At 39.1% G+C, this 24,612-nt stretch overlaps 1 protein-coding gene across 25 annotated transcripts in view; it reads left to right on the plus strand.

Annotated features, from left to right (window-relative positions):
• Positions 1-24,612, plus strand: part of NEB (nebulin) — a 197,436-nt gene that overhangs the window by 7,437 nt on the left and 165,387 nt on the right. For all 25 annotated transcript variants that reach the window (XM_036023508.1, XM_036023482.1, XM_036023487.1 and 22 more), the window contains exons 6-20: positions 1,369-1,476; positions 1,946-2,050; positions 2,723-2,827; positions 3,524-3,628; positions 9,437-9,541; positions 14,875-14,979; positions 15,502-15,609; positions 18,551-18,667; positions 20,289-20,393; positions 20,484-20,591; positions 20,691-20,795; positions 21,197-21,295; positions 22,400-22,504; positions 23,468-23,575; positions 23,659-23,772. In XM_036023508.1, the coding sequence (XP_035879401.1) occupies positions 1,369-1,476; positions 1,946-2,050; positions 2,723-2,827; positions 3,524-3,628; positions 9,437-9,541; positions 14,875-14,979; positions 15,502-15,609; positions 18,551-18,667; positions 20,289-20,393; positions 20,484-20,591; positions 20,691-20,795; positions 21,197-21,295; positions 22,400-22,504; positions 23,468-23,575; positions 23,659-23,772 (1,602 nt within the window). The remainder of the gene's footprint in view (positions 1-1,368; positions 1,477-1,945; positions 2,051-2,722; positions 2,828-3,523; positions 3,629-9,436; positions 9,542-14,874; positions 14,980-15,501; positions 15,610-18,550; positions 18,668-20,288; positions 20,394-20,483; positions 20,592-20,690; positions 20,796-21,196; positions 21,296-22,399; positions 22,505-23,467; positions 23,576-23,658; positions 23,773-24,612) is intronic.

The raw sequence follows: 24,612 nt of genomic DNA on the forward strand, positions 1-24,612 counted from the left end.
GGTAGACTGATTTTATGTCCTCTGGAGGCTCAAAAATATGTAAACTATCTTAGGGAACATTGGATTATATAGGACTAGTGCTTTTTTCAAAAGCATCCTGTTGTGGTTGGCCAATAAATATTCACTTTTGGTTGAGTATTAAGTCTTGGGGACCACTTGGTAAATTTCTAGTTCAAATTAGTTTTTAAAAAATATATTTAATTGATTATGCTATTACAGTTGTCCCATTTTTTCTCCCCTTTATTCCCCTCCACCCTGTACCCTCTCCCACCATCATTCCCCCTGCTTAGTTCATGTCCATGGGTCATACATATAAGTTCTTTGACTTCTTCATTTCCTATACTATTCTTAACCTCCCCCTGTCTATTCTGTACCTCCCATTTATGCTTCTTGTTCCCTGTACCCATCCCCCCATTCTCCCCAATCCCTGTCCCCACTGATAACCCTCCATGTGATCTGTATTTCTGTGAGTCTCTTCCTGTTCTACTTGCTTGCTTAGTTTGTTTTTGTTTTTACTATTTATCTAGTTCAGATTCTTGACTGATCTAAAAAATAGACTTCTAAGACTTAGATTTCTAAAAATAACATCATCTTGACTCTTTTATCACTGTAGTATTCAGCAAAAATAGAAATTATTTTTGCCAACTTATTGCCATAAAATCTCATTAATTTCAGATGCTAATATCCTAGAATTTCTGGTAGACTGAGAAGAATGTTGGCACGAGTTTTTAATATTTTAAAAGTGGTTAGTAACTAAATCAATAACATAATTTAGATTGTTGACTACTCCACTCAAGAGTACTCTTGAACCATTAATAATGATATATTATGAACATTATATTTAAAGCAAGAACTCATTGTATATTTAGCAGAAATAATTGAATTGCACTTCTTTTCAAAATACTCCATAATTTAGATGTTTCATTAATTCAAGTGGTGTCAGCTATCCAAATCACTGAGATTTAGTAGCAACTTCTGAATTGACTATTTTTGCATTGTATCAGCAGTTAAGTCTTTTCACATTTGGTTCAATTTCTATATTTATTTTCTAAAATTATTGCAGTTCAAGCTTTTTTATGTGTGCACTCAGACAATAAAAACGTTGAGAGAATCATTGCAGGGCATTTCTAAGACAATAGTCTGCAATACCATTTCTACTGTCTCCATTATAAACCATGTTTTAGAGAAGCAATTAACAAATCTATTTTAGTGTTTGCTGAGAATCAGAGTAGGGGACAAAAAAATGCTGTTATAACAGATAATTGTTATAACTCACAGTAATTATTATCAGAGGGGGGTGAGTACATTGCCTGAAATTTCTTCTGCTGTATTATAAGGTTTCAGGCTAATATCTGGTATTCTTTTCAGAATAAATACAAGGAGAAGTATGAGAAAGAAAAAGGACAGCCAACCACTATCACAACCGATACTCCAGAACTTCGCAGAATCAAGAAAGTACAAGATCAACTCAGTGAGGTGGGCTGCATTGCTAAAATAAAACACATATCAAAAATATGCCTCCCCCTGGGAACTGGTTTTAAATAGATATGGAGAAAATAAGTGGTTGAGTTACTATGAGCCAGTCCAGAAGTCTAGTGGAAACATTGGCTGTAGATGATGTTGCTCTAAATGTGAATCCAAAGACGCTTCTAAAAGGTTGGCTTTGAAAGTTAGCTTAAGAGGTGATATACTTTGGAAGTTCTGACTCATTGTGGTCTTCCATACTGGAGCACAGGGAGGCTGGAATTTGGCCAGGAAAGCAGACAAGCAATAAATATAGGTGCTCTGCAAACCTCTGAAGATCATGATTTTCTACCTGCAATTAAAAAACTTTGCATTGTGATGCAAACATAGAATGATTGGGTCAATGATCTTGGATTATAGGACATTCTTTAATCACATGGTTATGCCTGTCATGAAGTCTAACTGTACATTTATTCTGCAGGTTAAGTATCGAATGGATGGTGATATTGCTAAAACTATCTATCACATGGATGAAAAAGCAAAGGACATTGAACATGCAAAGAAAGTGTCGCAGCAAGTCAGTAAGGTAAGGTCATGGTATGGATGGCTGGACACAAAATAAAATGTGTGCCACCTCTGCCCAGCCTTAGAGGAGAACACCGGACAGGCCCGATCCTGCTCACCAGTCCCACTGAATCAGAGGCATTGTGAGCTCTAAATGCACACATGTCAGGGAGGCTGCCCAGGTGACTGAAGTGGCCCAGGAGAGCACTGTGGGTTGGAGCCTGTGTGGCTCAACAGCAGGCAATTGCTGCACAGAGTGCAGTCCCAGTATTGTCAGACTCTCTTATTTTTTAAAGAATTAGGAAGCTGAAATTTTATGATAAATCTCCAAATTTCAAATGTAGGGAACTAATTAAAAATACTTTTTAATGTCAGTCAAAAAAATTCATGTATCATCCAAATTTAGTCAGTGGTGGATAGGTTACACCCTTTGAAAGGAATCTGTAAAGAATCAGAATCATGACTAAGATTTTTTTAAAAACTAGATATTTTTTCAAGGAAAAGCTTACTAATGCAGGAAAGGTGTTATGGGATGCTGACATGGTCAATGTTTTCCTAATCGGTGCTAGAACCACATTGGCAACCTTTGTACAAGGACACTTTGAGTGTGAAAAACTCTTCACAATGTTCTCTTTTGTTCTCTAAATCATCATGCCATGGGGGAGACATCAAGCCCTCTGCTCTTTCTATCTAGGTTTTATACAAACAGAACTGGGAAGACACCAAGGATAAGTACCTGCTTCCCCCTGATGCCCCTGAACTTGTCCAGGCCGTTAAGAACACAGCCTTGTTCAGTAAGGTAAGGGCCTCTGCTCTGTCACCACCTCTGTCTTCCTCTGTTCTCCTACCATGTCATTTAGAGGAATACTCACTACACTCTTGATAATCTGAAATACAGTTCCCCAGTCTTTTGTGAGTAGCCTTGAGACTGGTGTGGCTTCAGGAATAGGGCTTGGCAAGGAGGAACTCTGGGGAGAGCTCTGGGGAAGAGGAGAGGAGAGGGTCCTATCAGGAACCTGAGCAACCCAGGAAGAGTGAGTGGGAGAACACAGTTGCTCCTGAGGTCCAGCTCTGGAGATGTACAAAGTAGTATTTTAGTTTTTCTGTAGACCCTGTGCTACACTTTGGATATTCCTGGCTATTGCTCTTATTAAGGGTCTGTTTTGTGACAGTAACTACCTAAGTACCTTCCTGGCTCCTTACACTTGCATTAGTACTTGTAGCAAGAGTCAGATAAACTCACAGAAAAGAGATGAAACAGAATTAGACACATCTGCCCTTCTGTAAGAAAGATTTGTCAGGAGAAGCAAGAGAATCTATTAATAAATATGACTTGAATTGGATGGAAAAGTGGAGATTATCTGTGAGTTCCATTTACCTTTGCTCTTACCTTGCCCTTGAGTCTTTAGGCCATTGATGAATGAGGTAAAAATTATATATTTTCATGTAACTGTGATTTCATATTCTCACAGCTTTCCACTCTTTTCTGATTTAGAAACTGTACACTGCAGACTGGGAAGAAGATAAAACTTTGTTTTACCCATATAATGACAGCCCAGAGCTGAGGAGGGTTGCCCAAGCCCAGAAAGCTCTCAGTGACGTAAGTGGACTGCAATCACTACCATTTGTAGTGTGGAATCAAGCACCTCAAATTGTATCTTCTGGCCAGATGCTTACTACAATTATTTAAGAGAGACTAAGTGCCATTACTGCAGAGGAATACATCTAGAATAATAATTTTTGATGTCTACTTTAGATTTTATAGTTTACATTACATAGAATTTAGTCAAATCTGCTTTTTTGACAGGTGAGGAACATGAGTCTAAGGTCACATGAAATAATTAGTTGTAGAGCCCACACCAGAAACCTGGTCCTGTGATCCCAAGACCAGAGTTCTTTGTATTAGAGCATGCTCCCTTCTGTCCCCTGGTATGGTATTGAAGTTTTTTCTGTGTAACAGAGTAGCATTTTAAAAACCTACTGGAATCATAGCCACCTTCTCAAATTTATTAGATAAATATATTATTGCAAGATTTTGATTTGCTATCCTAATTATACAGTCAGAATTATGGCATGTCCCCCTTCCTAGGCAAGAGGTCCTAGACTGGCGTACTTGTCCAGATGTGTGTGTGGTTGTCCCACAAAGACCTCTCGCCACTGGTGTACACAAAGAGTACTGCAGAGTCAGCAAAACCTCGGCAGTCCCAGTGGCTAAAATTGTAGTATCTTAGACCTTGAAAACTGTTCATTGGAGGAGCTTAAAAGCCCTGATAGGGCACTTAGGGTTAAAAGCAGCAGCAGAGAGCCTTGTGTGGGCCCAGCACTTCCCCTTGCTTTCTGTTACTTTATTTCTTGCTCCTTATATTTGCTAGAGGCCATGGTGAAAATTCAAAATCTTCAGGAGACACTCTATTATAAAATGACAAGTTCTTTTTCATTTTGTTGTTAGCTAGGTCCTTGGAACCTCTTACTTTCAATATAAACTTAACAAGCCAGTTGGCATCTTAAAACTTATTGGATTTACTTCCAATGGATCTTAGGATTCTAGCTTGCTCTGAACTAAAATTATACATATACATTTGATGGTGTAGCCAACTTTTGAGGTCTAATTTTTTTATTGCCTCTTACTTGATATCACCTGCAAATTTAGTGGACATATTTTCTATTCCAGGTTGCATGTAATTGGTTAAAATATAGCAGATATACTCCTATCCTAGCACAGGGTAAGCTAGGAACTTAAGAAGGTGTAACAAAATTTCAAGACTATCTAGTCTGCCAATTTTAGTGTGTGGGGACCTCCTGCTTTTCTTTTAAGATTAGAGTTTTGGTTCTGTATCTCATGAATATGTAATATTGTATGACCGTTACCAAGTGATCAATCATTAGTTATTGAAAGCCCATTATGCATGCATACCTGGCAAGACAGGAAAGTGAAACAAGAAGTTTTTATCCTTTCCCTTGAAAATCTATAACCAAGCTGGTCAGATGAAAGTGCTATATACTAAACCATAAGAAAAAAATTTAAAAACCCACACAAACCCTACAGTATAATACTTGGTAAGAGAAGGACAAGATATATGTGAGTAATCAGAGAAGGCCCTGTGAAGATGGTGATTCTGTGAGAAGGGGCAGCAATGAACAGGAAGGGCATTTCAAGTTGAGAGCACTTGAACAAAGGGACAGAGGGGAAGTGAGCCTGGGGCTTAGAGCACAAAGAAAGTGACTGCTGTGGGTGCTGAGTTATGAGGGCACTTGTAAGAAACTGGTAGCAAGACCTTGAAAATCAGACAAAATAGCTTTGACATGATCTGGTAGTCAAGTCAATAAGAGGCATCATAAGATTTTGGAGAAATCTCATTACATAATAAAAGTAGAATCTGGAGAAATTTTGACAGACAATATGATAGACTCGGACTAGGCAAAATTGTAGGAGACTACTTGTAGAAGACTGTTTAATAAGATAGATGAATCAGAGGGATGATGGAGACAAAGAAGAGGAAAAAGAAATCTAAAGGAAACAAGTATTTTAAAAGCATTAATGATATTGGGGACAAAAGAGAGAAAGGGGCCACAGAAGAATTTATGACCAAGATTGGCAGTCCAGATGGGCAGAGGTATAACTGGTAAGGATGTGTTAGTTAAAGAGAACTAGAATTGAGACAATGGGGGGAATATTCAGATCAAGGCATCTTATAGGTAAATTAGAAATCTAGTGCTAGTGCATAAATGTGAGATGACAAGAGATTAATATTTGAGAGTCATCAGAATCTAAGTGAGCCAATGATACCTCAGGCAAGGGTTTGATCTCCAAAATATATAAAGAACTCACATGACTCCACTCTAAGAAGACAAGCAACCCAATTAAAAAATGGGGAAAGGACCTAAACAGACACTTCTCTGAGGAGGACATACAGAGGGTCTAGAGACATATGAAAAGATGCTCAGTATCGCTAGCTATGAGAGAGATGCAAATTAAAACCATAATGAGATACCACTTCACACTGTTGAGAATGGCCATCATAAACAAAATAACAAACAAGTGTTGGAGAGGTTGCAGAGAAAAGGGAACCCTAGTGTACTGTTGGTGGGATTGCAGACTGGTGCAACCACTATGGAAAACAGCATGAAATTTCCTCAGAAAACTAAAAGTGGAACTGCCTTTTCACCCAGCAATTCCACTGCTAGGATAATATCCTAAGAACCCTGAGACACCAATCCAAAAAACCTGTGTACCCCTATGTTCATAACAGCACAATTTACAGTAGCCAAGTGTTGAAAGCAACCTAAGTGCCCATCAGTAAATGAGTGGATCAAAAAAACTATGGTACATTTACAGAATGCAATTCTATGCAGCAGAAAGAAAGAAGGAGCTCCTACCCTTTGCAACAGCATGGATGGAACTGGAGAGCATTGTGCTAAGCAAAATAGGCCAAGCAGTGAAAAGACAAATACCATATGATCTCACCTTTAACAGGAACCTAATCAACAAAACAAATAAGCAAGCAAAATATAACCAAAGACACTGAAATTGAGAACAGGCTGACAGTGACCAGAGAGGAGAGGAGAGGGGATTATAAGGGAAAATGGTGAAGAGTTTGCACGAGCAGTTATAAAGAACACATGAACAATAACAAGGGTGGGTGGAAGTGGGGGTGGGGAGGTGGGGAAGGGTGGGGTGAAAAGGCAGAAAACTATACTTGAACAACAATAAAAAGATGTTTTAAAAAAGGAATCTAAGTGACAACTGAAGACAGGAAAATGTATGAGGGAAGAAAAACAGGGTATGACCAAAGGCAGAGTTTTGAAGGACACCCACACTGAGGACACCTGGAAAGGAGCCAGCGAAAGAATGAGGGAACAGGTTGTTGAAGTTGAAGAGAACCAGGAAATGCACATCATGTAAGCCTAAGGAGAGGTTCCCAAGAAGACATTAATCTCCCAATGTCTCCCTTTATCCATAAAGTGGGGAGATGAAGACTTGCCTCCATGACACTGTAGTGCTATGGACTTCAAACAATTAAAGTTGGCCACATTTTCCTCAATAGAAGACATAATGAAGTAAAATCTCCCTATCCTTGCTCTGAAAAACTTGGCAGTTAACACATGCTTTTATTTTTATTACAGATCAGGCATGCACTAAGTATCAGATAACCAGCATGCCTATTAATACTGCTGTCAGTACCATGAACTTTTACAATTATTGGGCACAGAGCGAGTAATTTTTTCACAGAATGTACCACTGGGAAGGCATGTAGATTTCAAGCTAAGGATTTGGGTTCAGAGGCTTCCTCTCCCTCTCTTGTCCTTCTCCTTCTGTTTCTCTTAACTTTAATTATCATGTTTTCTTTATTATCTAAATAGAGACCAAAGACTTTGCAACCACTAAGAGAGTCCTTAAGCTGATCCAGACTACAGAATTCTAAATAAACAGAATTCTGACCAAGGTTCCTGAGAAATTAGGACTTCTAGATCTGATTTTTCTGAAAGTTCTTGACAGGATATCATCCTTAATCAGCATTTCTCCTGGAAGAACATTGCTTTCTCCTCTAGGCCTTAGCCAGCAATGCAAAATACAGGTTTCCCTATGCCTAAAATAAGTCTTCACTCTTAAATGAAATTAAGCAGTGAAATTCAATGAACACCTTTAAAAATTTGTCTTTTGTATCCCAATTGATTTAATGGTCATGAAAGCTTTTCTTATAGGTACTAGGTAGATATTATTAGGATGAGATAGAATTAGACTTGGTTAAAGCGTGAAGAAAATAATGGGGACCTCAGAACTATGTACCTCTTTATAAATAAGAATATTGTCACAAGGGAAGAGAAATAATTTGTAGAAGTCTCACAGTTGAGCACTGGATGAATTGGGAGGACTGTTCTCCTCAGACTGGCCCCGATGGCCTCTGTGTGGAAATCACACATTCAGAAGTCAATCACTGAGCCTTCACTCTTGTCAGGTACTGTGTAGGCCACAAAAGTTCCCAGGGGAGAAATTATGTTCTCTGCCATCCCAGAAGTCACAGTCTACGTAGTGACAGAGATGTAAACAATCAGTTATGGTGTTATTTGATAATTTCTTTAAAGTGGGTAAAGGCTAAGTTGAGTGAGAATCCTAGAGAAGGCGATGGAATCAGGAAGGGCACAGGAGGGGAAACTGTGCTTGCCCTGAGACCTGGTGAACAAGTAGCAGCTTGCAGACAGATGGGGAAAAGGCAAAGTTGGGGCATTCCAGGAAAAGGCAGCAGCATGGCTGAGGTCCAGAGACATAAGAAGGTTTCATGTATCTGGGGATCCATGAATACTCTGCATTGTTGGAAGCAGGAGTCAAGACTGGAGAGAGAAAAAGCCAAAGCAGTCAGTAGTGAAGAAAAATGAAGAACAAGAGTGAAGGGGATGAATAATTAATAGGCAGTTAACTGTATTAATAGTATTAAAATAATACTTTTTTAAGATAGGAGAAGTCTTTCATAGGCTAAGGGAAAGGACTAATGAAGAGGGAGAGGTTGATACTGGAAGAAGGAGGAGAGGTGACTGATAGAGTTAGGTACTCAGGGCTGCTGGAGGGAACAGTACCCTGAGCGCTGGGCTCATGTCCTGCAAAGGATTCCTCTCCTCTGGGCCATGCAGGTGGAGGGGAGAGGTGAGAATGAACACAGAGAAAGACAAGTGTGCAGACTTTCTTTACTCTATGGAAGAGGAAGCTGAGGATAAGATGCAGTTAATTGGGCTTAAGGACAACGTTGGGGTTTGTATCTGGTGGAGAATGATCAGAGGCACATATGGGATGTTCAAGCTTCAATAAAGGCAAAGTGGCCTTGGATAAATTTAGACTATTAGGCACAGAGCCCCATACAAGCTGTTGTTCACAGAATGTGCCATTGGATAGGCATGCAGATTTCAGGCTAAGGGCTTTCCCTCCTCTGTACCTTCTTCCTGTGACTCTTTTAACCTTGGTTATCATGTTATCACTATCCAATCCATAGAATTGTGTGACTTTCCTCAGTAGCTCTCAGCATCCTGGATATAAGAACAGAAGTGTCTGGTTAAGTTGATCCAGAGCTGGTAGTTTGTTAACGAGTGTGATGGAAAGATACGACACTGGGAGCTGAGGATGCTGGTTAAGAGAATAATTTCAGTTGCAGGTTATGATGTGGAGTCAAAGGCAGGAAACAGATCTGGGGCCAATAATCTTGGAGAGGAGAGAAAACTCAAAGAGGGAAATCTCCAGTATGCTGAGAGGAAGGACATGCAGTGTCTACAAGGATAAATTATGGTTACGCAGTACACTAAAGTTTAAGACTTCAAATCTAGATGGAAACATAGTCTTAAAAATGCCAACAAATGGAACATGGACAATATTAATAAAATGATTATCTGTAGCTCATTTGCATCCCTTTTATTTTGTCAGATTGCCTACAAAAAAGGTCTTGCTGAACAGCAAGCACAATTCACACCTCTGGCGGATCCTCCAGATATAGAATTTGCCAAGAAGGTGACCAATCAAGTGAGCAAGGTACGTAAACAGGGCTGGAACACTGTTTCCCTTGAAAACCCTGCTTAATAAGCTCAACCAACCCTCAGAAAAAATAACGAAGGTGAAAAGACACAAGGTAAACACTGAGTGTTTTTGCAATGACCCTGAAAAATGCTACAGCAAAAGCAATATATTCACAAACATCATAACACTGTGTGAGTGAATGTTCACCCAGCTTAATGACTCAGTGATTGATAAATATAAAAGCTGCCTCTGGAAAACTGAACCTGTGTCCTAATATCCTTTGACATCTGACTTATGAAGGTGATATGAACAGAGAACCAAGTAATCACAGGATCTGACTGTTTCAATTCAGTGTGAAGACCCCATATAATTTTATGCTGTCAGTTAGATTTGGGGAAAATAAGAATGCATGAGTAGTCTCTCAGACATAGCTTAAATTCACAGCTGGGGGGAGGGCACCTCATAACTTTTAAGGTCCTGGCAAACAGCCTAGTCTGCCTATATTTAGACTGGTAAACTAGCTCTGAGGAATGCAGAGGAACAGATGTTCAATGAGGAATAGACCATGTTAAATTCTTTTTAGAAAATTAGTCCAAATCTGGCCACTTTCTCCTGGGATACTGCTGCTTTTAAATAAATACTTTTCTTAGCCCTCTGTGAAGTTGAGTCATAGTTTGGTTTTAAATTTTGGTGGAACCTTCAGATTTGTATCTTGTCAAAGTATTTTTTTTTGAAAGAACATGTCCAGTAAAGAAAAAGAAATGTTATGGATGGTGAAGTCTATCCAATGGTGTTTTTTAGTGCCTGAGATTGCAGATTACTTAGCTGTATAGCCAAGGGCTACTAGGGTAAAAGATCGAATAAATACAGTAGGAATACCTAATAGGAATACCATGAACCTATTTTGTCAGGGCTAGTAGAAATCACTTAGAACTGTCCATAAAGACATGGCCCATTGAAAGTACTGATATTATAAATAAGATTGGGGAGCAAGGACCATACATCTTTTTGGAAGAAAAAGAAAAGGCTGCTTTCAAATAGTCACTTAGAAAGAAAAATCTATTTTAAAAGATACCTTACTAAGCATATTTTAAAGGATAGCTTACTAAGGCAACATTCTCTTGCCTTACTTGAGTATGTAGTGTGGTACTTGAAGGTGGTGAGAAAAAAACAAAAATACTTTCGAACTCCTCTATAATCAATCTCTCTACAAAATTAGGCTTGCCAGCTAGTTTAGAGCTACACTTTTCAGAATAGTAGCTTTTAGCCACATGTGTCTATTGAGCACTTGAAATGTAACAGATGAACTGAGAGTCCCATATGTGTGAAATATACACTAGGTCTTGTACATGTAGTATGACAAATAGCCCATTATTTTATGTTGCTTACAAGTTGAAATGATAATGTTTCTGAATCTATTGGGTTAAGTACAATATATTATTAAAATTAACTTCCCACTTACTCCTTTTTACATTTTAAAATATGGCTACTAGATAATTTTAAATTATAGTGGTAGCTTGCATTATATGCATGTTGGACCACACCACTCCAGTTGGATATGGAAATGTCATCGGGAATTTTGAAGGCATTCTCAGGGCTGGGTTTGCCCTTGTGGAACAATACTATGAGCCAAGAAGAGGATGGCTGTGGAAGAAAGTCACCAGATTCTATCATGGTGATAGTTACTCATCCCAGCCTTGCCCAAATCTCCAAATTCTTTTTTTAAAAAAATATTTTATTTATTTATTTTTAGGAAGAGGGGAAGGGAGGGAGAAAGAGAAGGAGAAAAACATCGATGTGGGTGGGAAACATTAATCGGCTGCCTCTCGCACCCCACCCCACCCTGCAGCTGGGAACCTGGTCAGCAACCCAGGCATGTGCCCTGAATGGGAATCGAACCAGTGACTTTTCAGCTTGCCAGATGATTCCCAACCCACTGAACCACACCAGTCAGAGCAGATTTCCAAGTTCTTAATGGCAATCGTGCATCCCAAATAATGGTTATGTTGGAAAGAAATACTTGGGATTGGTCACAGCCCATTGAACAACAAACCATCCAATAAGATAGGTGTAGGGCTGCCAGGGGGACTCAGATGTGGGACTCACTTCCTTTCTCTTGATGTCCTCTCTGCTGTCAGGCTGCTTTGACCCATGCTTCAGTATCATTTTCTTTCTCTCCCCAGTAGGCAAAGTCTCCTTTACCTACTCACTTACATGCATTTAAATTCTTATCATTTCCTTGTTAAATCATGTCTCCCAAGTCCATCCCTTTTGATGGATCTTTACAGCCCTCAGTTTCTATGTTAATATAATGTGTACATATCTCTAATGACAATATTGCTGTTACATTCTGTTCACCAGCCTTCCTCACTATACCTGTTAGAATCCCTACTCTCACCTTCGTCTTTGGCCAAAGCCATCAGCTACATGCCAGCACCTCCTCCTGGTTCAGCTCACTTTGCAGCTCTAGCACAGATGGGCAGACAGGCAGAGTTGTTCACATAGGCGGGCATTTCAAGTGAGGAAAGTATGCCCACTACAACGAGCAACAAATGGGTCCTGAATGCAGCCCTGGGAAGTCCCTTTAGTTTCTCTGTGCCTACCTCTGTGCTTTCTTCCAGATTCACAACAGGAAATATAAGATTTCAGGTTGTAATTTCCAGGTAATATCAAGTGGGATCTAGAATTAAAAGAAAAACTCTGTAGTCATAACACTTCTGATAGTCATGTGGTTAAGCAAGATACTAGGATACCTAATTTATGGTCCAATAAAAGCAGCCTCAGCTGGCTTCTGGAGAGGAAGGACTATGGTTTGTGGGAGCAAGCTGACTCATCTATTAACATGTGGTTACCCTCTTGCCCACAGAAGATGTCCCAGAGCTTATAATTGACCTAATGGACTTTCCTCTATTAAATGAACAAACGCAAAACCCTAGAGCAAGTTAAATCAATGCTTACCTCCAGGTTTCCATCGATCAATCACAAACAGGACAGAGTTAGAGAGAAAGGTTAGGGTAGGGGTTGGGGGAAAGTTGGATGTTGGACCCCTGAGGTGGTTAATCCACCTCCATGTATCACAGCAACACTCAGGCCTCCTGCAGAGGGAGGCCCTTTGGCTGGTGGTGGGGCCGGGGGGGGGGGGGTCCCATGTGGACATATACCTCTGTCTCTTCTTCATTCCTCTAGTTGCAGGCCTTTATCTTTTCAACTTCTCTTCTACCCCCAAATGAAGGGGAAGGCCACAATTTCCTCAGCAATTACCAAGCTCCAGTCTCCTCCCTCCTAGCGAAAATCTTCCCAAACTTGGAAGTACTCAGGAATGGGTTGTGGGAGATGCCCCTTTATCCTGACCCACTTTGGCTCTGGGTGGGTGGAAAAGGCAAGCTTTGGTCATGAAAGGTAAGAAGGGAGGAAGGACCCTAGATAAGGTGGTTTTCCACCCTTCTTTTGTACCTTGTTTTAATATCTTTTTTTAAAAAAAATCACATATCCATCTCATACTGTGAGAATTAATCTCCTACTCAATTTTGCTTAACAAATCTACATATGTGATACTTATTTCTCTATAATAGTCCACTTTTAGACTTCATTAATAATATATTACCTTCTCAATTTTAAATTATATTAATTATATTTCAATTTGGGAATGCGTCTGACCCAGTTGCTCCCACTCCCAATCCTGGAGTTTTCTTCCTTTGAAGCAGGCAGAGGAGTGTCAGGATCTCTTCCAAAAAAGTTGTAGATTAGGAGATTGTAACCGCAGGTGTGTGTACATCAAATATCTCTGAAGTTGTAAGTATTTATGGGCATTTTACAGCTCTCTCAGAATCCTGATGAGTTCTATTCTCCAAAAAATTTAGAAACACTTCTATAGGCTGTCTTAGCAAATTAAAAAATCAGTTTTATTGACTTCAGTTCTTTAAAACTTTAAACAAGGAGGGTAGGCAAATTAATCGATGACATAAAGAAATTTTATCTTATGAAACTTTTCACTGAAGAAAACACACATGGACACACACAGTTTTCTTTTCTTCAGAATTTCGAACTCTCTGCTATGTCACAGTTTTTATACCTACATTTGCTTATCACTGTAAAGTTGACAAAGCATTCTTCAGTATATGTATGGTCTTATTTAATCTTCCCAACAGTCCTCTGTGTAAGTATTATTGTCAGCATGTATGGTTGAGAGGTCACTGAAGTGTAGAGAGACTAAGTTACACCTTTAGAAATCATGGAGTTAAGTCTTGGGCCCAGAGCTTCTGAACTCAGGTCTGGGGCTCTAAAATATATAGCTATTAAAGCCACTTGGTTATTAATTAGCACATTAGCCTTTCGAGAAGGAAAGATATAGGACATTTGAGAGAGGGGTGAACTTCCTTGAACTCAAATTCATTGGCCCTACACATCAGTTAACCTTAGTACTTGTTCTGTTAAAAATATACATACCAGAAAACCACCTTCTTTTTCCTTGAAGCATGTGATAGGATAAGGGTTAGGCACACAAACACTTTGAACACATTGGTTAAGTCTGTCAATACATTCTGTGAACCAAGGAGGGGAAATTGCCCCAACCCAGCTGTGACTCCAGCTCATGTGCCCAGGTTTGGGGTTGGCTATGCAAATTCTGTTCAAATAATGCTTATGCCAAAGTCATTCAAAACCACATACCATGGCCTCAGTTCAATTTAGTGTAGTTGAACATTTATAAGGTAACTTCTACATGCTGCCTTTTGTGTTAGATTCTGAGGATACAAAATGAAGAAGGCATATTCCTCTCTCCAAGGATTCTGCAGCCTGGGTTTTGGGTGCTATGGTATTTGAGAACAAGTTGGGGCAGCAGTTTAATTTTTTAATTACTTTCCAATTCTCAATAAAATTTCTTGAAGTCTAAACTAGGAAGTCTTAGTAATTAGCCTGCAAGCGAAATTTTGTTGTGGTATTCCTTTCTGTATAACTACAAGTTTTATTAATGCTCAGAATTAATGGCCAAGTTTACCTGGCATGGAAATTTGGGGTCAAGTGGTTTTATTGCAACAATGAATTACAAATGGGAGATGCTTCTGTCTCTCTCCTTCCTCAAACAGCAGGGAACATCTGTGAGTTCTGAGATGAAGTAAGTCCCCAAACTCAATTAGAGGAGGCAGAGTTAGTACTTCTATCCCCTTCATTTAACATTCTTGTTGGGTAAATTGACAGTGTATTGGAAGATTTGAAGACATCTATTAAGGATCCAAGAAGAGTCTGACTAGTCAAGATAATTTTGAAAGCCGCCCATTACCATTTAATTTGCTCGCTTATCTGTCAAATTCTGGATTTTGCTTGTCTTATTTTCTTTTTTTTCCTTCTAGCTAAAATATAATCAAGATTATGAAAATAAAATCAAAGGCAAATGGAGTGAGACACCTTGCTTTGAAATTGCAACTGCCAAGATGAATGCTGATAACATCAGCGCAGTAAGTGGGAAGGGATGGCCAGGCTCCCTTAGGTGGAGGGGGAACCCTTCCTTAATGGCTTCTTCCTGCACTTCCTGCACCCGAAGTGGTACTGGAACATTTATGTGCTGGCACTTCTTCTGGAGTGCAGGACTTGTGTAGAGTTCCCATTAAGAAAAAATAATCCCACAATCTTTCTTTTTTTTTAAATATTGTTTTGATCAGATACCCTTTTTCTTGCCTCAGTTTTCACAGGAATATTGTTTTAAAGTGAGTACAGGTGAAAGGGACCCATTTTAATTAATTCTTTGCTGGGAACCCAAACAGTACATTTATGAAACTGATTAGTTTCTTCCCAGATTTTCCTCACTGGAAAACATAAGTGTTTTTTTTTTCTCTTAAGTTCTCCAACCCTGGCTTTGGGAGCTCCTTTTGAGTCTGTCTTTAATTCTGATTAGAACCAAGCGGTCTCTGTCCTCCAATGTAAAAGCCTTACACAGTTTTTTCCCACAGAAGTTCTTCAGTATGCTTAATGTCTTACAGAGGAAATATCAGGAAAGCTTTGAGAATATGAAAGACCAGATCTACTTCATGCAGACGGAAACACCAGAGTACAAAACGCACAAACAAGCTGGGGTGGCAGCGAGCAAGGTATGCAAAAGTTCCCTCATTTATCTTGATGATCTCAGTGTGGGTGAACTTCTTGTAACTCTTGCTTTTGCATGAAATGAAAAAAAAAAAAGAAGGTTCTTAGTGAACAAAAAAAAGTACTTTGGTATTGTAATATGGCTACCACTTTGTTTAAAATTTTGTCATGTATGAGCATTCACAATACCCAGTTGCCATCTTCAATATTTAGTAAAGGACCTTTTGAGACCCAGAAGTAGAAATGTTATAATCTCAAAAAGAAGACAGAAGATACCTCCTCAGGAAAAGACAACTGGCAGCCTTATATGAATATAGACCTTCCCATACTCACCACTATCATTATTTTTCTTATATTCCTACTAACTATAGACAAGATACATTAATCAGGGAGGGCTCATATATGCCGTAGAGTGACTTTGGTAAATCGACAGACTCCCTGGCATTCTAGAGCAGGTTGGGTACTAACAAAAGCATAAACCTCAAAGCCAATCAGACTCAATTCTAACTCCGGCCTTGGCTCTGCTGGAGGAGCGAGAGGAGGAAAATCATGTCACGTAGAAGGCTGTGTCAGGTGCTGTTCTGAACCAGGAGGGTAGCAGGACAAGTGATGAGAGGTATTTTGGAAATAGAGCCGAACTAATTTGATGATGGCTTAGGTGTGGAATATAAGGCAAAGTTTTGGTCTAAGCAACTAGATGGATAGGGTTTTGCTTTATCCAGATAAGAAAGATGAAAACAGTGAATATTTTTTCTCTAAATTCTAAAAAAAATTATTTATTGATTTTAGAGAGAGAAAGGAAGGAGAGAGAGAGAAACACTGATTTGTTATTTTAGGTATTTATGCATTCATTGGTTAACTCTTGTATGTGCCCTGACCAGCGATCAAGCCTTCAACCTTGGTGTATCGGTTGAAGATACACCATTGGATACACATCGGATGCTCTAACCAATGCAGCTACCTGCTCAGGGTTTAATTTTTTTTTTTTGGAAGATAGATGTGAGTTCAGCTTCCAACTTGTAAGATTTGAGATTCCTTTTAGACATCCAAGTGGAAATGTCAAGTGGGCAGTTGATTATGAGTCTGAAGTTCCAGGGGAGGTATCTGGCAATGTTGTATAAATTTGGGAGTTATCAGCATATGAACGGTATTTTTTAAAGATGTTATTTTTTAGTTTATTTATTTATTTATAGACAGAGGGGAAGGGAGGGAGAAAGAGAGGTAGAGAAACATCAATATGTGGTTACTTCTTGTGTGCCCTAACTGGGGACCTGGCCTGCAACTCAGGCATATGCCCTGACTGGGAATCAAACCAATGACGTTTTGGTTCTCAGGCTGGAGCTCAATCCCCTAAGCCTCATCAGCCAGGGCAAATAGATTTAATGACATAAGAATGGAGGCTATCAGGGGAGCAAGTGGGAAAACTCTAAGGACTGAACTCTGGAGTGTTCCATGTGAAGATATCAGTGAGATGAGGTAGGAGAAAAATCTAGAGAGAATGAATTCTTGGGAAGCAGGTCAAGGGAGAAGGAGTGACCAAATGTATCAAATGTTTCTGAAATGGATTTATCACTGTATGGTCCCTGGTGAACTTAATAAGAGCTATTCAATTGAGTCTGCTTGCAGAGGGTTCATGAGTGAATGAGAAGAGAGAAATAGAAGAATGTAAGTATATTCAACTCTCTCAAAGGATTTGCTAAAAAGAAAAGAAGAAAAAGTTGCAGTAGCTGATGGATAAATGTGTGAAGAGGGGATTTTCTTTTTTAAGATAGAAGACAAAAACACCATGTTTCTATGCTAGAAAAATCCAGGGTGGAGGGAAAGTGTGATTGTGTTGGAGGAAGGAGAGTGGCTGGAGTGATGTCCCTGAGCAGGTGAAAGGGAAGGGGCTTGAGAGGAAGGGTGGCTTGGCCACAAGCCCTGACAGTTCACCTGTGCCCAGGAGTGGTGACTGTGTATTCCAAGTGCAGGTAGGGGAACAGTAGGGTTTGTGGAATTTCCTTTCTGACTGTTTCCATTTTTCAAGGAAATATGTAACTCTATGAGATAGGGGAGGTTATCTGTGTTTTCTGTCCCCTGTGAGTCCTCTGTGTAGCCTGTAGGGTGTGGTGTCTCTGGCTTTCAGTGGTGTATCTCCTGCCTTTGGATACCAAGCTGATTGCATTTTTTTCTGAGGTTTTTAAATGTTGATAGATGGTCTAGGATTGTTTGAACTTATTTTATGGTTCTATTGGTGGAACAGATGGCTGGCCCTGGGGATCATGGTCAGAACTAGGGTCTTCTCCTCTCATTGGACACGTCCCTGACAGGGGCTTTTGAGCCCTCGTGTGCAGCTTCTGCTGGAGCTGGAATTAAAGGTGGAAAGTGGGAAGGGTGGAGAGAAAAGCTGAAGGTGCCACCATTAGTCCAGCCCAGTCCCTGCCTTCCCCTCCTGTGTGGGCATTAAGTGCACACTTGCCCACACACGCAATCAGAGTTGAGATGTAAAAGAGTAGTGCAGGATGCTTCATTTCTTTTCAAATGTGTTGGCAGATAAGATTCTGGAGCAGCAGGCATCTGGGACATGTGCTGTCATTATTTGTGCCTCTTTCTCTCTCCCATTATTTACGTATCTATCTACCTCCATCTTTTGGAGCAGAGGCTATGTGTTACTCTCTCTTGTATGTGTCCCAGAGCCTGGAATATAATTGATACTCAAAAATTTCATGATTGATATTTTGGAATGAATAAGTGAATAGGAAGAAAAGATACCTTGAAAATGTATGCAGTTTCTCCACTACTGTTATGTATTTTATACTTATGCTACTGTATTTTGCTTATAAAACATCAAGCTGTCATTTTTCTAAAGAGAACATTGATTTGTGGAACTATGTCATAATTTGGTAATAGAGACTAGAACAAAAATAACTCTTAGAATTTCTTTATCACTTTATTTCACTCCTACAGGTAAAATACAAAGAAAACTATGAAAAGAATAAAGGAAAAGCAGATTATAATGTACTTCCTGCTTCAGAAAACCCTCTGCTCAAGCAGCTGAAGGTGGCAGGAAATGCCCTAAGTGACGTAAGTATATTCTCATCTAAATGTTTTTTTAACTTCAGCTGCAAGAGAGACAAGCTCATTCGCTTTCTATAATGACTAAACACAAATAGACATTGCAGGTGTTTTAAAGTTGTGATGTAGCAGTTCCCCTGGAACTATCTAACCACAGGAAGGCCTTAGCACCTCCAAGTATGATGTGTGTCCATTTGTGGGGCTGGGGGACATTGTGGGTTAGGACAATGGGCAGAGAAATCCTCATTTGCTTACAGGCTCCAGGTGCCTGTGCCTCCAGGACTACTGTCCATTCCGGGAGATGCTTTGTGATCTTGACAGAGGCAGAAGGAGATTTTGAAAGGGGAGGAGAGAAGGAGAGATGAGGCAGTGTTAGCAACCTCCCCGCTGCTGGGAGAAGGACAATGTCCTGTTGCAAAAGTTCCCTCTCCACCTCTGCAATTATCTCCTCAGATCCTGGCCACAAAAACCATCACTTGCATACAGCAGGACTCAGAAGATGGCACCCTAAGTCTTCACAGGAATTCCTACTTGTGGGGTTGTTAAGCACTTTATTAAACCATTAGAAATGAAATAGATTAGATAAGTGAGAAGTGGGCCTGGCATTAAAAGACTAGCAGCCCAAGTCCACTTTTACGATATATTTAAAGAGACTGAACATGTGATCAGTTGCATTTTTCCTTATGGTTAGGTTATATTAAGCTTTCCCAACATTTGAGGATTATATGTGGCTCTCTGGGTGGGCCAGTTATCTTCTCTGTGTCCCTCCGGTTGTCAGCACTGCAGAAATGAGCACAAGTGATCGAGGAGCCGGGTGAGCAAAGTGGCAGGTGAGAGAGTGCAGATGGATCTGTCTAAATAGCTCCACAGGGAATCCATGCACACCTCCTGCTTCCCAGATGAAGGCCGTCTATATCAAACATATAAAAGCCAAGGTTTAAATCCACTCTGCTGATAAAGACAGGACCATAAATATATTAAAAATGAATAGCAGCATTTACAACTTCAAAACCCAGGATGAAAAAGTGACAACAATCTGCCTCCTCACCTGTGCATTTACACTCTCAATAATTGTTTATTGTTGTTATCAGAGCAAAAGATAAATCCTAGCAGAGAATACAAGTTGGGAGTTTCATGATTTGAGTTCTTGTATATACTTTATGGTACAGTACTGAATTTTCTGTGGTAGAAGGAGGAAAAAACAGAGTGTGTATTTCTCAACATTTACTGAAGTTTTTCACGCAGGTTTGTTTACAAAACAGGAAAATTTGCTGTGGCTCAGAATATCCCTATGTGATGTGCAGCATCAGTGAGGGATGTGTGTGTGAGGTGGTGGATGGAGAAGGCCGATGTTCAGAAACACACAAGGACCTCTGCAGCTAAGGGCTTGGTTGGAGACAGCATATTGGCTTTTTAATTTTTTGAAGCATGTGCAAAACTTAGGCTTTACAAGAATTGCTCATAGAAAAGGCTTATCATTCGTGACAGCCTAGTATCTGATTGTCAGTTTTTAAGACAGTTGACAGGCAATATCTTTCTTCTTCTTCTTTTGTTTAGTGCTAGAAAATACAAGTGTTGCAATCAGTGTGGGAGTGACAGGAATCCACTGAACTAATTTTTTGCTTTACAGAGATTGTACAAGGAAAACTATGAAAAGACAAAGGCAAAGAGCATAAACTACTGTGAGACCCCCAAATTTCAGCTTGACACCGTTCTGCAGAAATTCAGCAGTGATGTAAGCAATCCTACGATTACTCCTGTTCAAAAGCAAACAAAAAAACCCCACCATTTCACAAATAAATAAATGAAATGTCTTGTCTTTCAGAATAAATATAAAGAGTCCTACTTAAAAAATATTTTGGGACATTATGTAGGCAGCTTTGAGGATCCACATTATACCCACTGTATGAAAGTCACAGCTCAAAACAGTGATGTAAGTTCTAATACAATTTGTTAAGCTTTCCAAGTAACACAATTTTAGGGCATGAATACAATGGTTGCATCCTTGTGTCTGATTTTTTTTTTCTCACAGAAAAACTACAAAGCAGAATACGAAGAGGACAGAGGTAAATGCTTTTTCCCCCAGACCATAACTCAGGAATATGAAACCATCAAGAAGCTGGATCAGTGTAAGGACGTAAGTTTGCAGTGCAACTGAGAGCATCACCGTGCTCCATAGCATCCAGGGGTCCAGATATGTTTAAAATTTTGACACTTTTACAAATAAATCCAAGGCAATAAATTGTAAGAAAGAAAATTTATTTTATAATAGATGTACTTTTTTTTGTCCATACATTTCAAGAGCTAATTCTAGATTATTTTCCCAAAGAGGAGTTCTTGGGCATCTGAAGATATGGGAAAGTTTCTTGTAAAAGTGCCTCTCAAAGATACTGCAGCCTAATTAGGAAAAAAAATAAGTGTTTTATTAACTACAGGTATTTTTTCTGTGGGGGAATGGGGTTATGCTCACTAGTCCTGTAGGCCTACGTGGATTTGATAGGTGATATTGCTAAACCTGGTTCTTTTTCTCCCCCACAGCACACCTACAAAGTGCACCCAGAAAAGATAAAATTCACTCAAGTAACTGACTCGCCTGTTCAGGTGCAAGCCCAGGTCAATGCTAAACAACTGAGTGATGTAAGTTCCTCTGCATTTCCAGGAAGTCCAATTACGAGGGACAGCATAGCATAACTCTGCACAGGAAGTCCAGTGACTTGTCACAGTTACAAAAAAGGCTATATAAATTGTGTATATATGCAGTCACCTAAAATATTTTCTATTTAGTTGTCTTGCATCTCCTGCATCTTTTTGGGAGGATAATACTTAAGGTAAAATGGTTCTATAAGAGAAAAACTAATTTAGCTTAAAGCACAGGAAAGAACATGAGTTCTGAAGTCAGATAAAACTGGATTCAAATTCCAGCTGTGTCTGGGCAAATCATTTAACTTCTTCTTGCTGCATAGTTCCTATTGTGGTTGTTCTGAAAATTGAGTGAAAGGAGATATGTGCATCGTCCACACCCTGCCCCAGAGCAGATATTTAACACCTGGGATTTCCCTCTCTTACATAAGTATTGGAAAATGGAGTGTTTGCAGTCAGTTTATCACATGAGTTTTAAGCATGAATTTCCAAGCTTATGTTGAACTAAATAAAATAAGAGTAACCTCAGGAGATTTATGACCTGAGAAATGCCTTAGTTAGAGTATCAACAAGCCATAATGTATGCATGGGCGTGGGAACATATCCTCGCCCGGAGGAGGAGGAAAAGTAGGTTTACTGTTGTGAGTACATGAAACAGAGTTTATTCTTGTATTATTACTTATTAATTACTATATTATTTTCTATATAAACAAACCTACTTTTGCCCCACCCTGTATTTGTTAGAAAAGATCCTCCTGTGAGAATTGACAATGAAAGGGAAGAAAGGGCTGTCACCCCCAGAATCAGCAGGGCCAGTTGTGATATATGTGAAGGGGACCGTGCATGAAAGAGCCACCTCCTTCCATTTGGGCCCCAGCATGGCACCAAATGACACAACAGCTGCCACGTGTCTGGGACACAGGTTGTCAGCTGTGCAAGGTGGCCTACCCTAGCTCTGGATTTTTCTTTTAATCTTAACAACTTTGTCCATTTTATTTAAGAAAATTTATTCTACATTTTGTTATGAAAATTTGTTCTTTAGAACAATTCTTCTTCTGAAATCATCCTCTCTCTCTCTCTCTCTCTCTCTCTGTCTTTCAGCTAAATTACAAAGCGAAACATGAAAGTGAAAAGTTTAAGTGCCACATACCTCCAGATACTCCTGCCCTTATCCAGCACAAGATCAATGCATACAACCTGAGTGATGTAAGTTCCTTCCCACCATGCTGTGTGGTATGCTGACAACTTGTGCTTTTATTTTTAATCGCTTCATTAAATAATTATTTCAATGGTAAAGATGGGAAGAACAGTTAATGTTTGTATCATGTTCCTATGCCTCTGCCAATGTAACTGAATTCACTTCATAGCATGTATGTAGCAATCATGTAAGTAGCTTCACACAACTAGACATTAATATATTTTAGTCAACCTTCAAAATTCTGTCACCCATGTATGTCTAGTTGGAAATCTGATGCTAGATCTGTTAGTCATATATTCATTTATACTATGCTATAATTAATTTTCTTTCAGGATTTGATTGTTTTAAGGTTTAGCTTTACTTTACTTATTCTTCAAGTCTGTAATGTTTCTTATTTCACATAGATGATACTTATTTCCACATGTAAGGGTACTTGCACTGGTGAAGATATGGGGCATTCAAAAGGTGTAGGGCTGGCTATCCATTGCTCTTTCATTTCCAAACTTAATTCTATAGAAAAGCCAAATTACCCTTAGATGTTTCCATTTCTTCAACAACCCTTTCCTTAAGTACAAAGATTATCCAGCATCAATGAGTACTATAATGATTCATGAAATAACTTTTGCAGTGGACTTTGAGTTCAAATTAAAGCAATGCCTTTATATTATAAAAATTTAACTGTAGAATATTTGTGCCATTGTAAAAAATATTCAGTGTTAAAAGTCAAATATTGGTATGATAACTAGAATTAAGTTAATTTGATGAACTAGCCCAATGGAGAGTACATAAGATTAATCTGGTAGAATGAGAAGCTTCAACTTGAAGAGAATTAGCTAAAATATGCATGATTTCAAGGACAATGAAAAGTCCCCTTATATTAAGACAAGGTATTGGGTTCCCTTCTAGTCTTCAAAGTGTGATAACACGCTTATCCTTTTTGTCAATTCCTTTGTTAAAAATTTCCTGCACAGAGTATTTACAAGTACGACTGGGAAAAGAGCAAAGCTAAGAAGTTTGACATTAAAGTGGATGCCATTCCCCTCCTGGCAGCCAAGGCCAACAGCAAGAATGCTAGTGACGTGAGTGTGGCCTGGGGACCTGGGCTGGGGGCCCTGTGGTGTCCCCTGATGGGTGGGATCTGGCATGTGTGATATCCTTGCAGGTGATGTACAAGAAAGACTACGAGAAAAACAAAGGGAAAATGATTGGAGCCCTCAGCATTAATGATGATCCCAAGATGCTGCACTCTTTGAAGACAGCCAAAATGCAAAGTGATGTGAGTGCTTTGGTCAATCACCCTTATTTTCTGATGTGGCCACCCACACCTACTGTTGAATGTGAGCTCAGATGTGATGTTAGCCTAAAGGAAATCTCAGATCCAGGAAGACAATCAAACATGAAAGTCGAGTGGATGATTTACTTCCTCATTTTATGATGTCTGTGATCTTTGAGACATCAGTGAATATTGTAAAGTTTCCCTTCATCTCCTTAATGCTTTCTATTGTATCAGAGGGAAATTTTCTTAGCAATATCATTTTCTTTATTGCTTTGCCTAGAAATGGGCTCAGTATTTCAGGATGTTTAAATATGTATTCATTCATTCCATGCCATGACCTGACTTAAGTAAGGTACTTAGCAAAAATATGTTCAGAAAAATAAAAGGCTAGAAATGAGAAGATCAGGCTAAAGATAAAGTAGGAATAACCAGATGAAGCATAGCTTTAAAAGTAAATTATTTTAAGAATTTTATAAAATACTGATTTCACTTTAAAGCCTTTAGATTGCTTATTAAATATAAAATAAAACTAATTATAAAATTGTTTTTCAAATTTATACCCCAAAAAGTATATACTCCCTTGTCTGTATCATTTAAGTATTCCTGTATTTAGTATGCCTTTGCATTTCTACATATGAGGATTAAAAGAGAATGTGAAGAAATATATGATTCATACAATAAACAGAAAAACCATCTTCCATGTATTATTGCTATAAAGTAAAAGATTAAGCCTTAATGATAAAAGCTAACTTCCAGAGGTTTTCAAGCACTGAACTGAAAACTTTTCTAAGATTGTATCTAAGCACCTAAGGCTCATCTTATACCTTTGACCTCATTTTA

This window comes from Phyllostomus discolor, chromosome 4 (assembly GCF_004126475.2).
Source record: "Phyllostomus discolor isolate MPI-MPIP mPhyDis1 chromosome 4, mPhyDis1.pri.v3, whole genome shotgun sequence".
In the NCBI taxonomy this organism is placed as follows: domain Eukaryota; kingdom Metazoa; phylum Chordata; class Mammalia; order Chiroptera; family Phyllostomidae; genus Phyllostomus; species Phyllostomus discolor.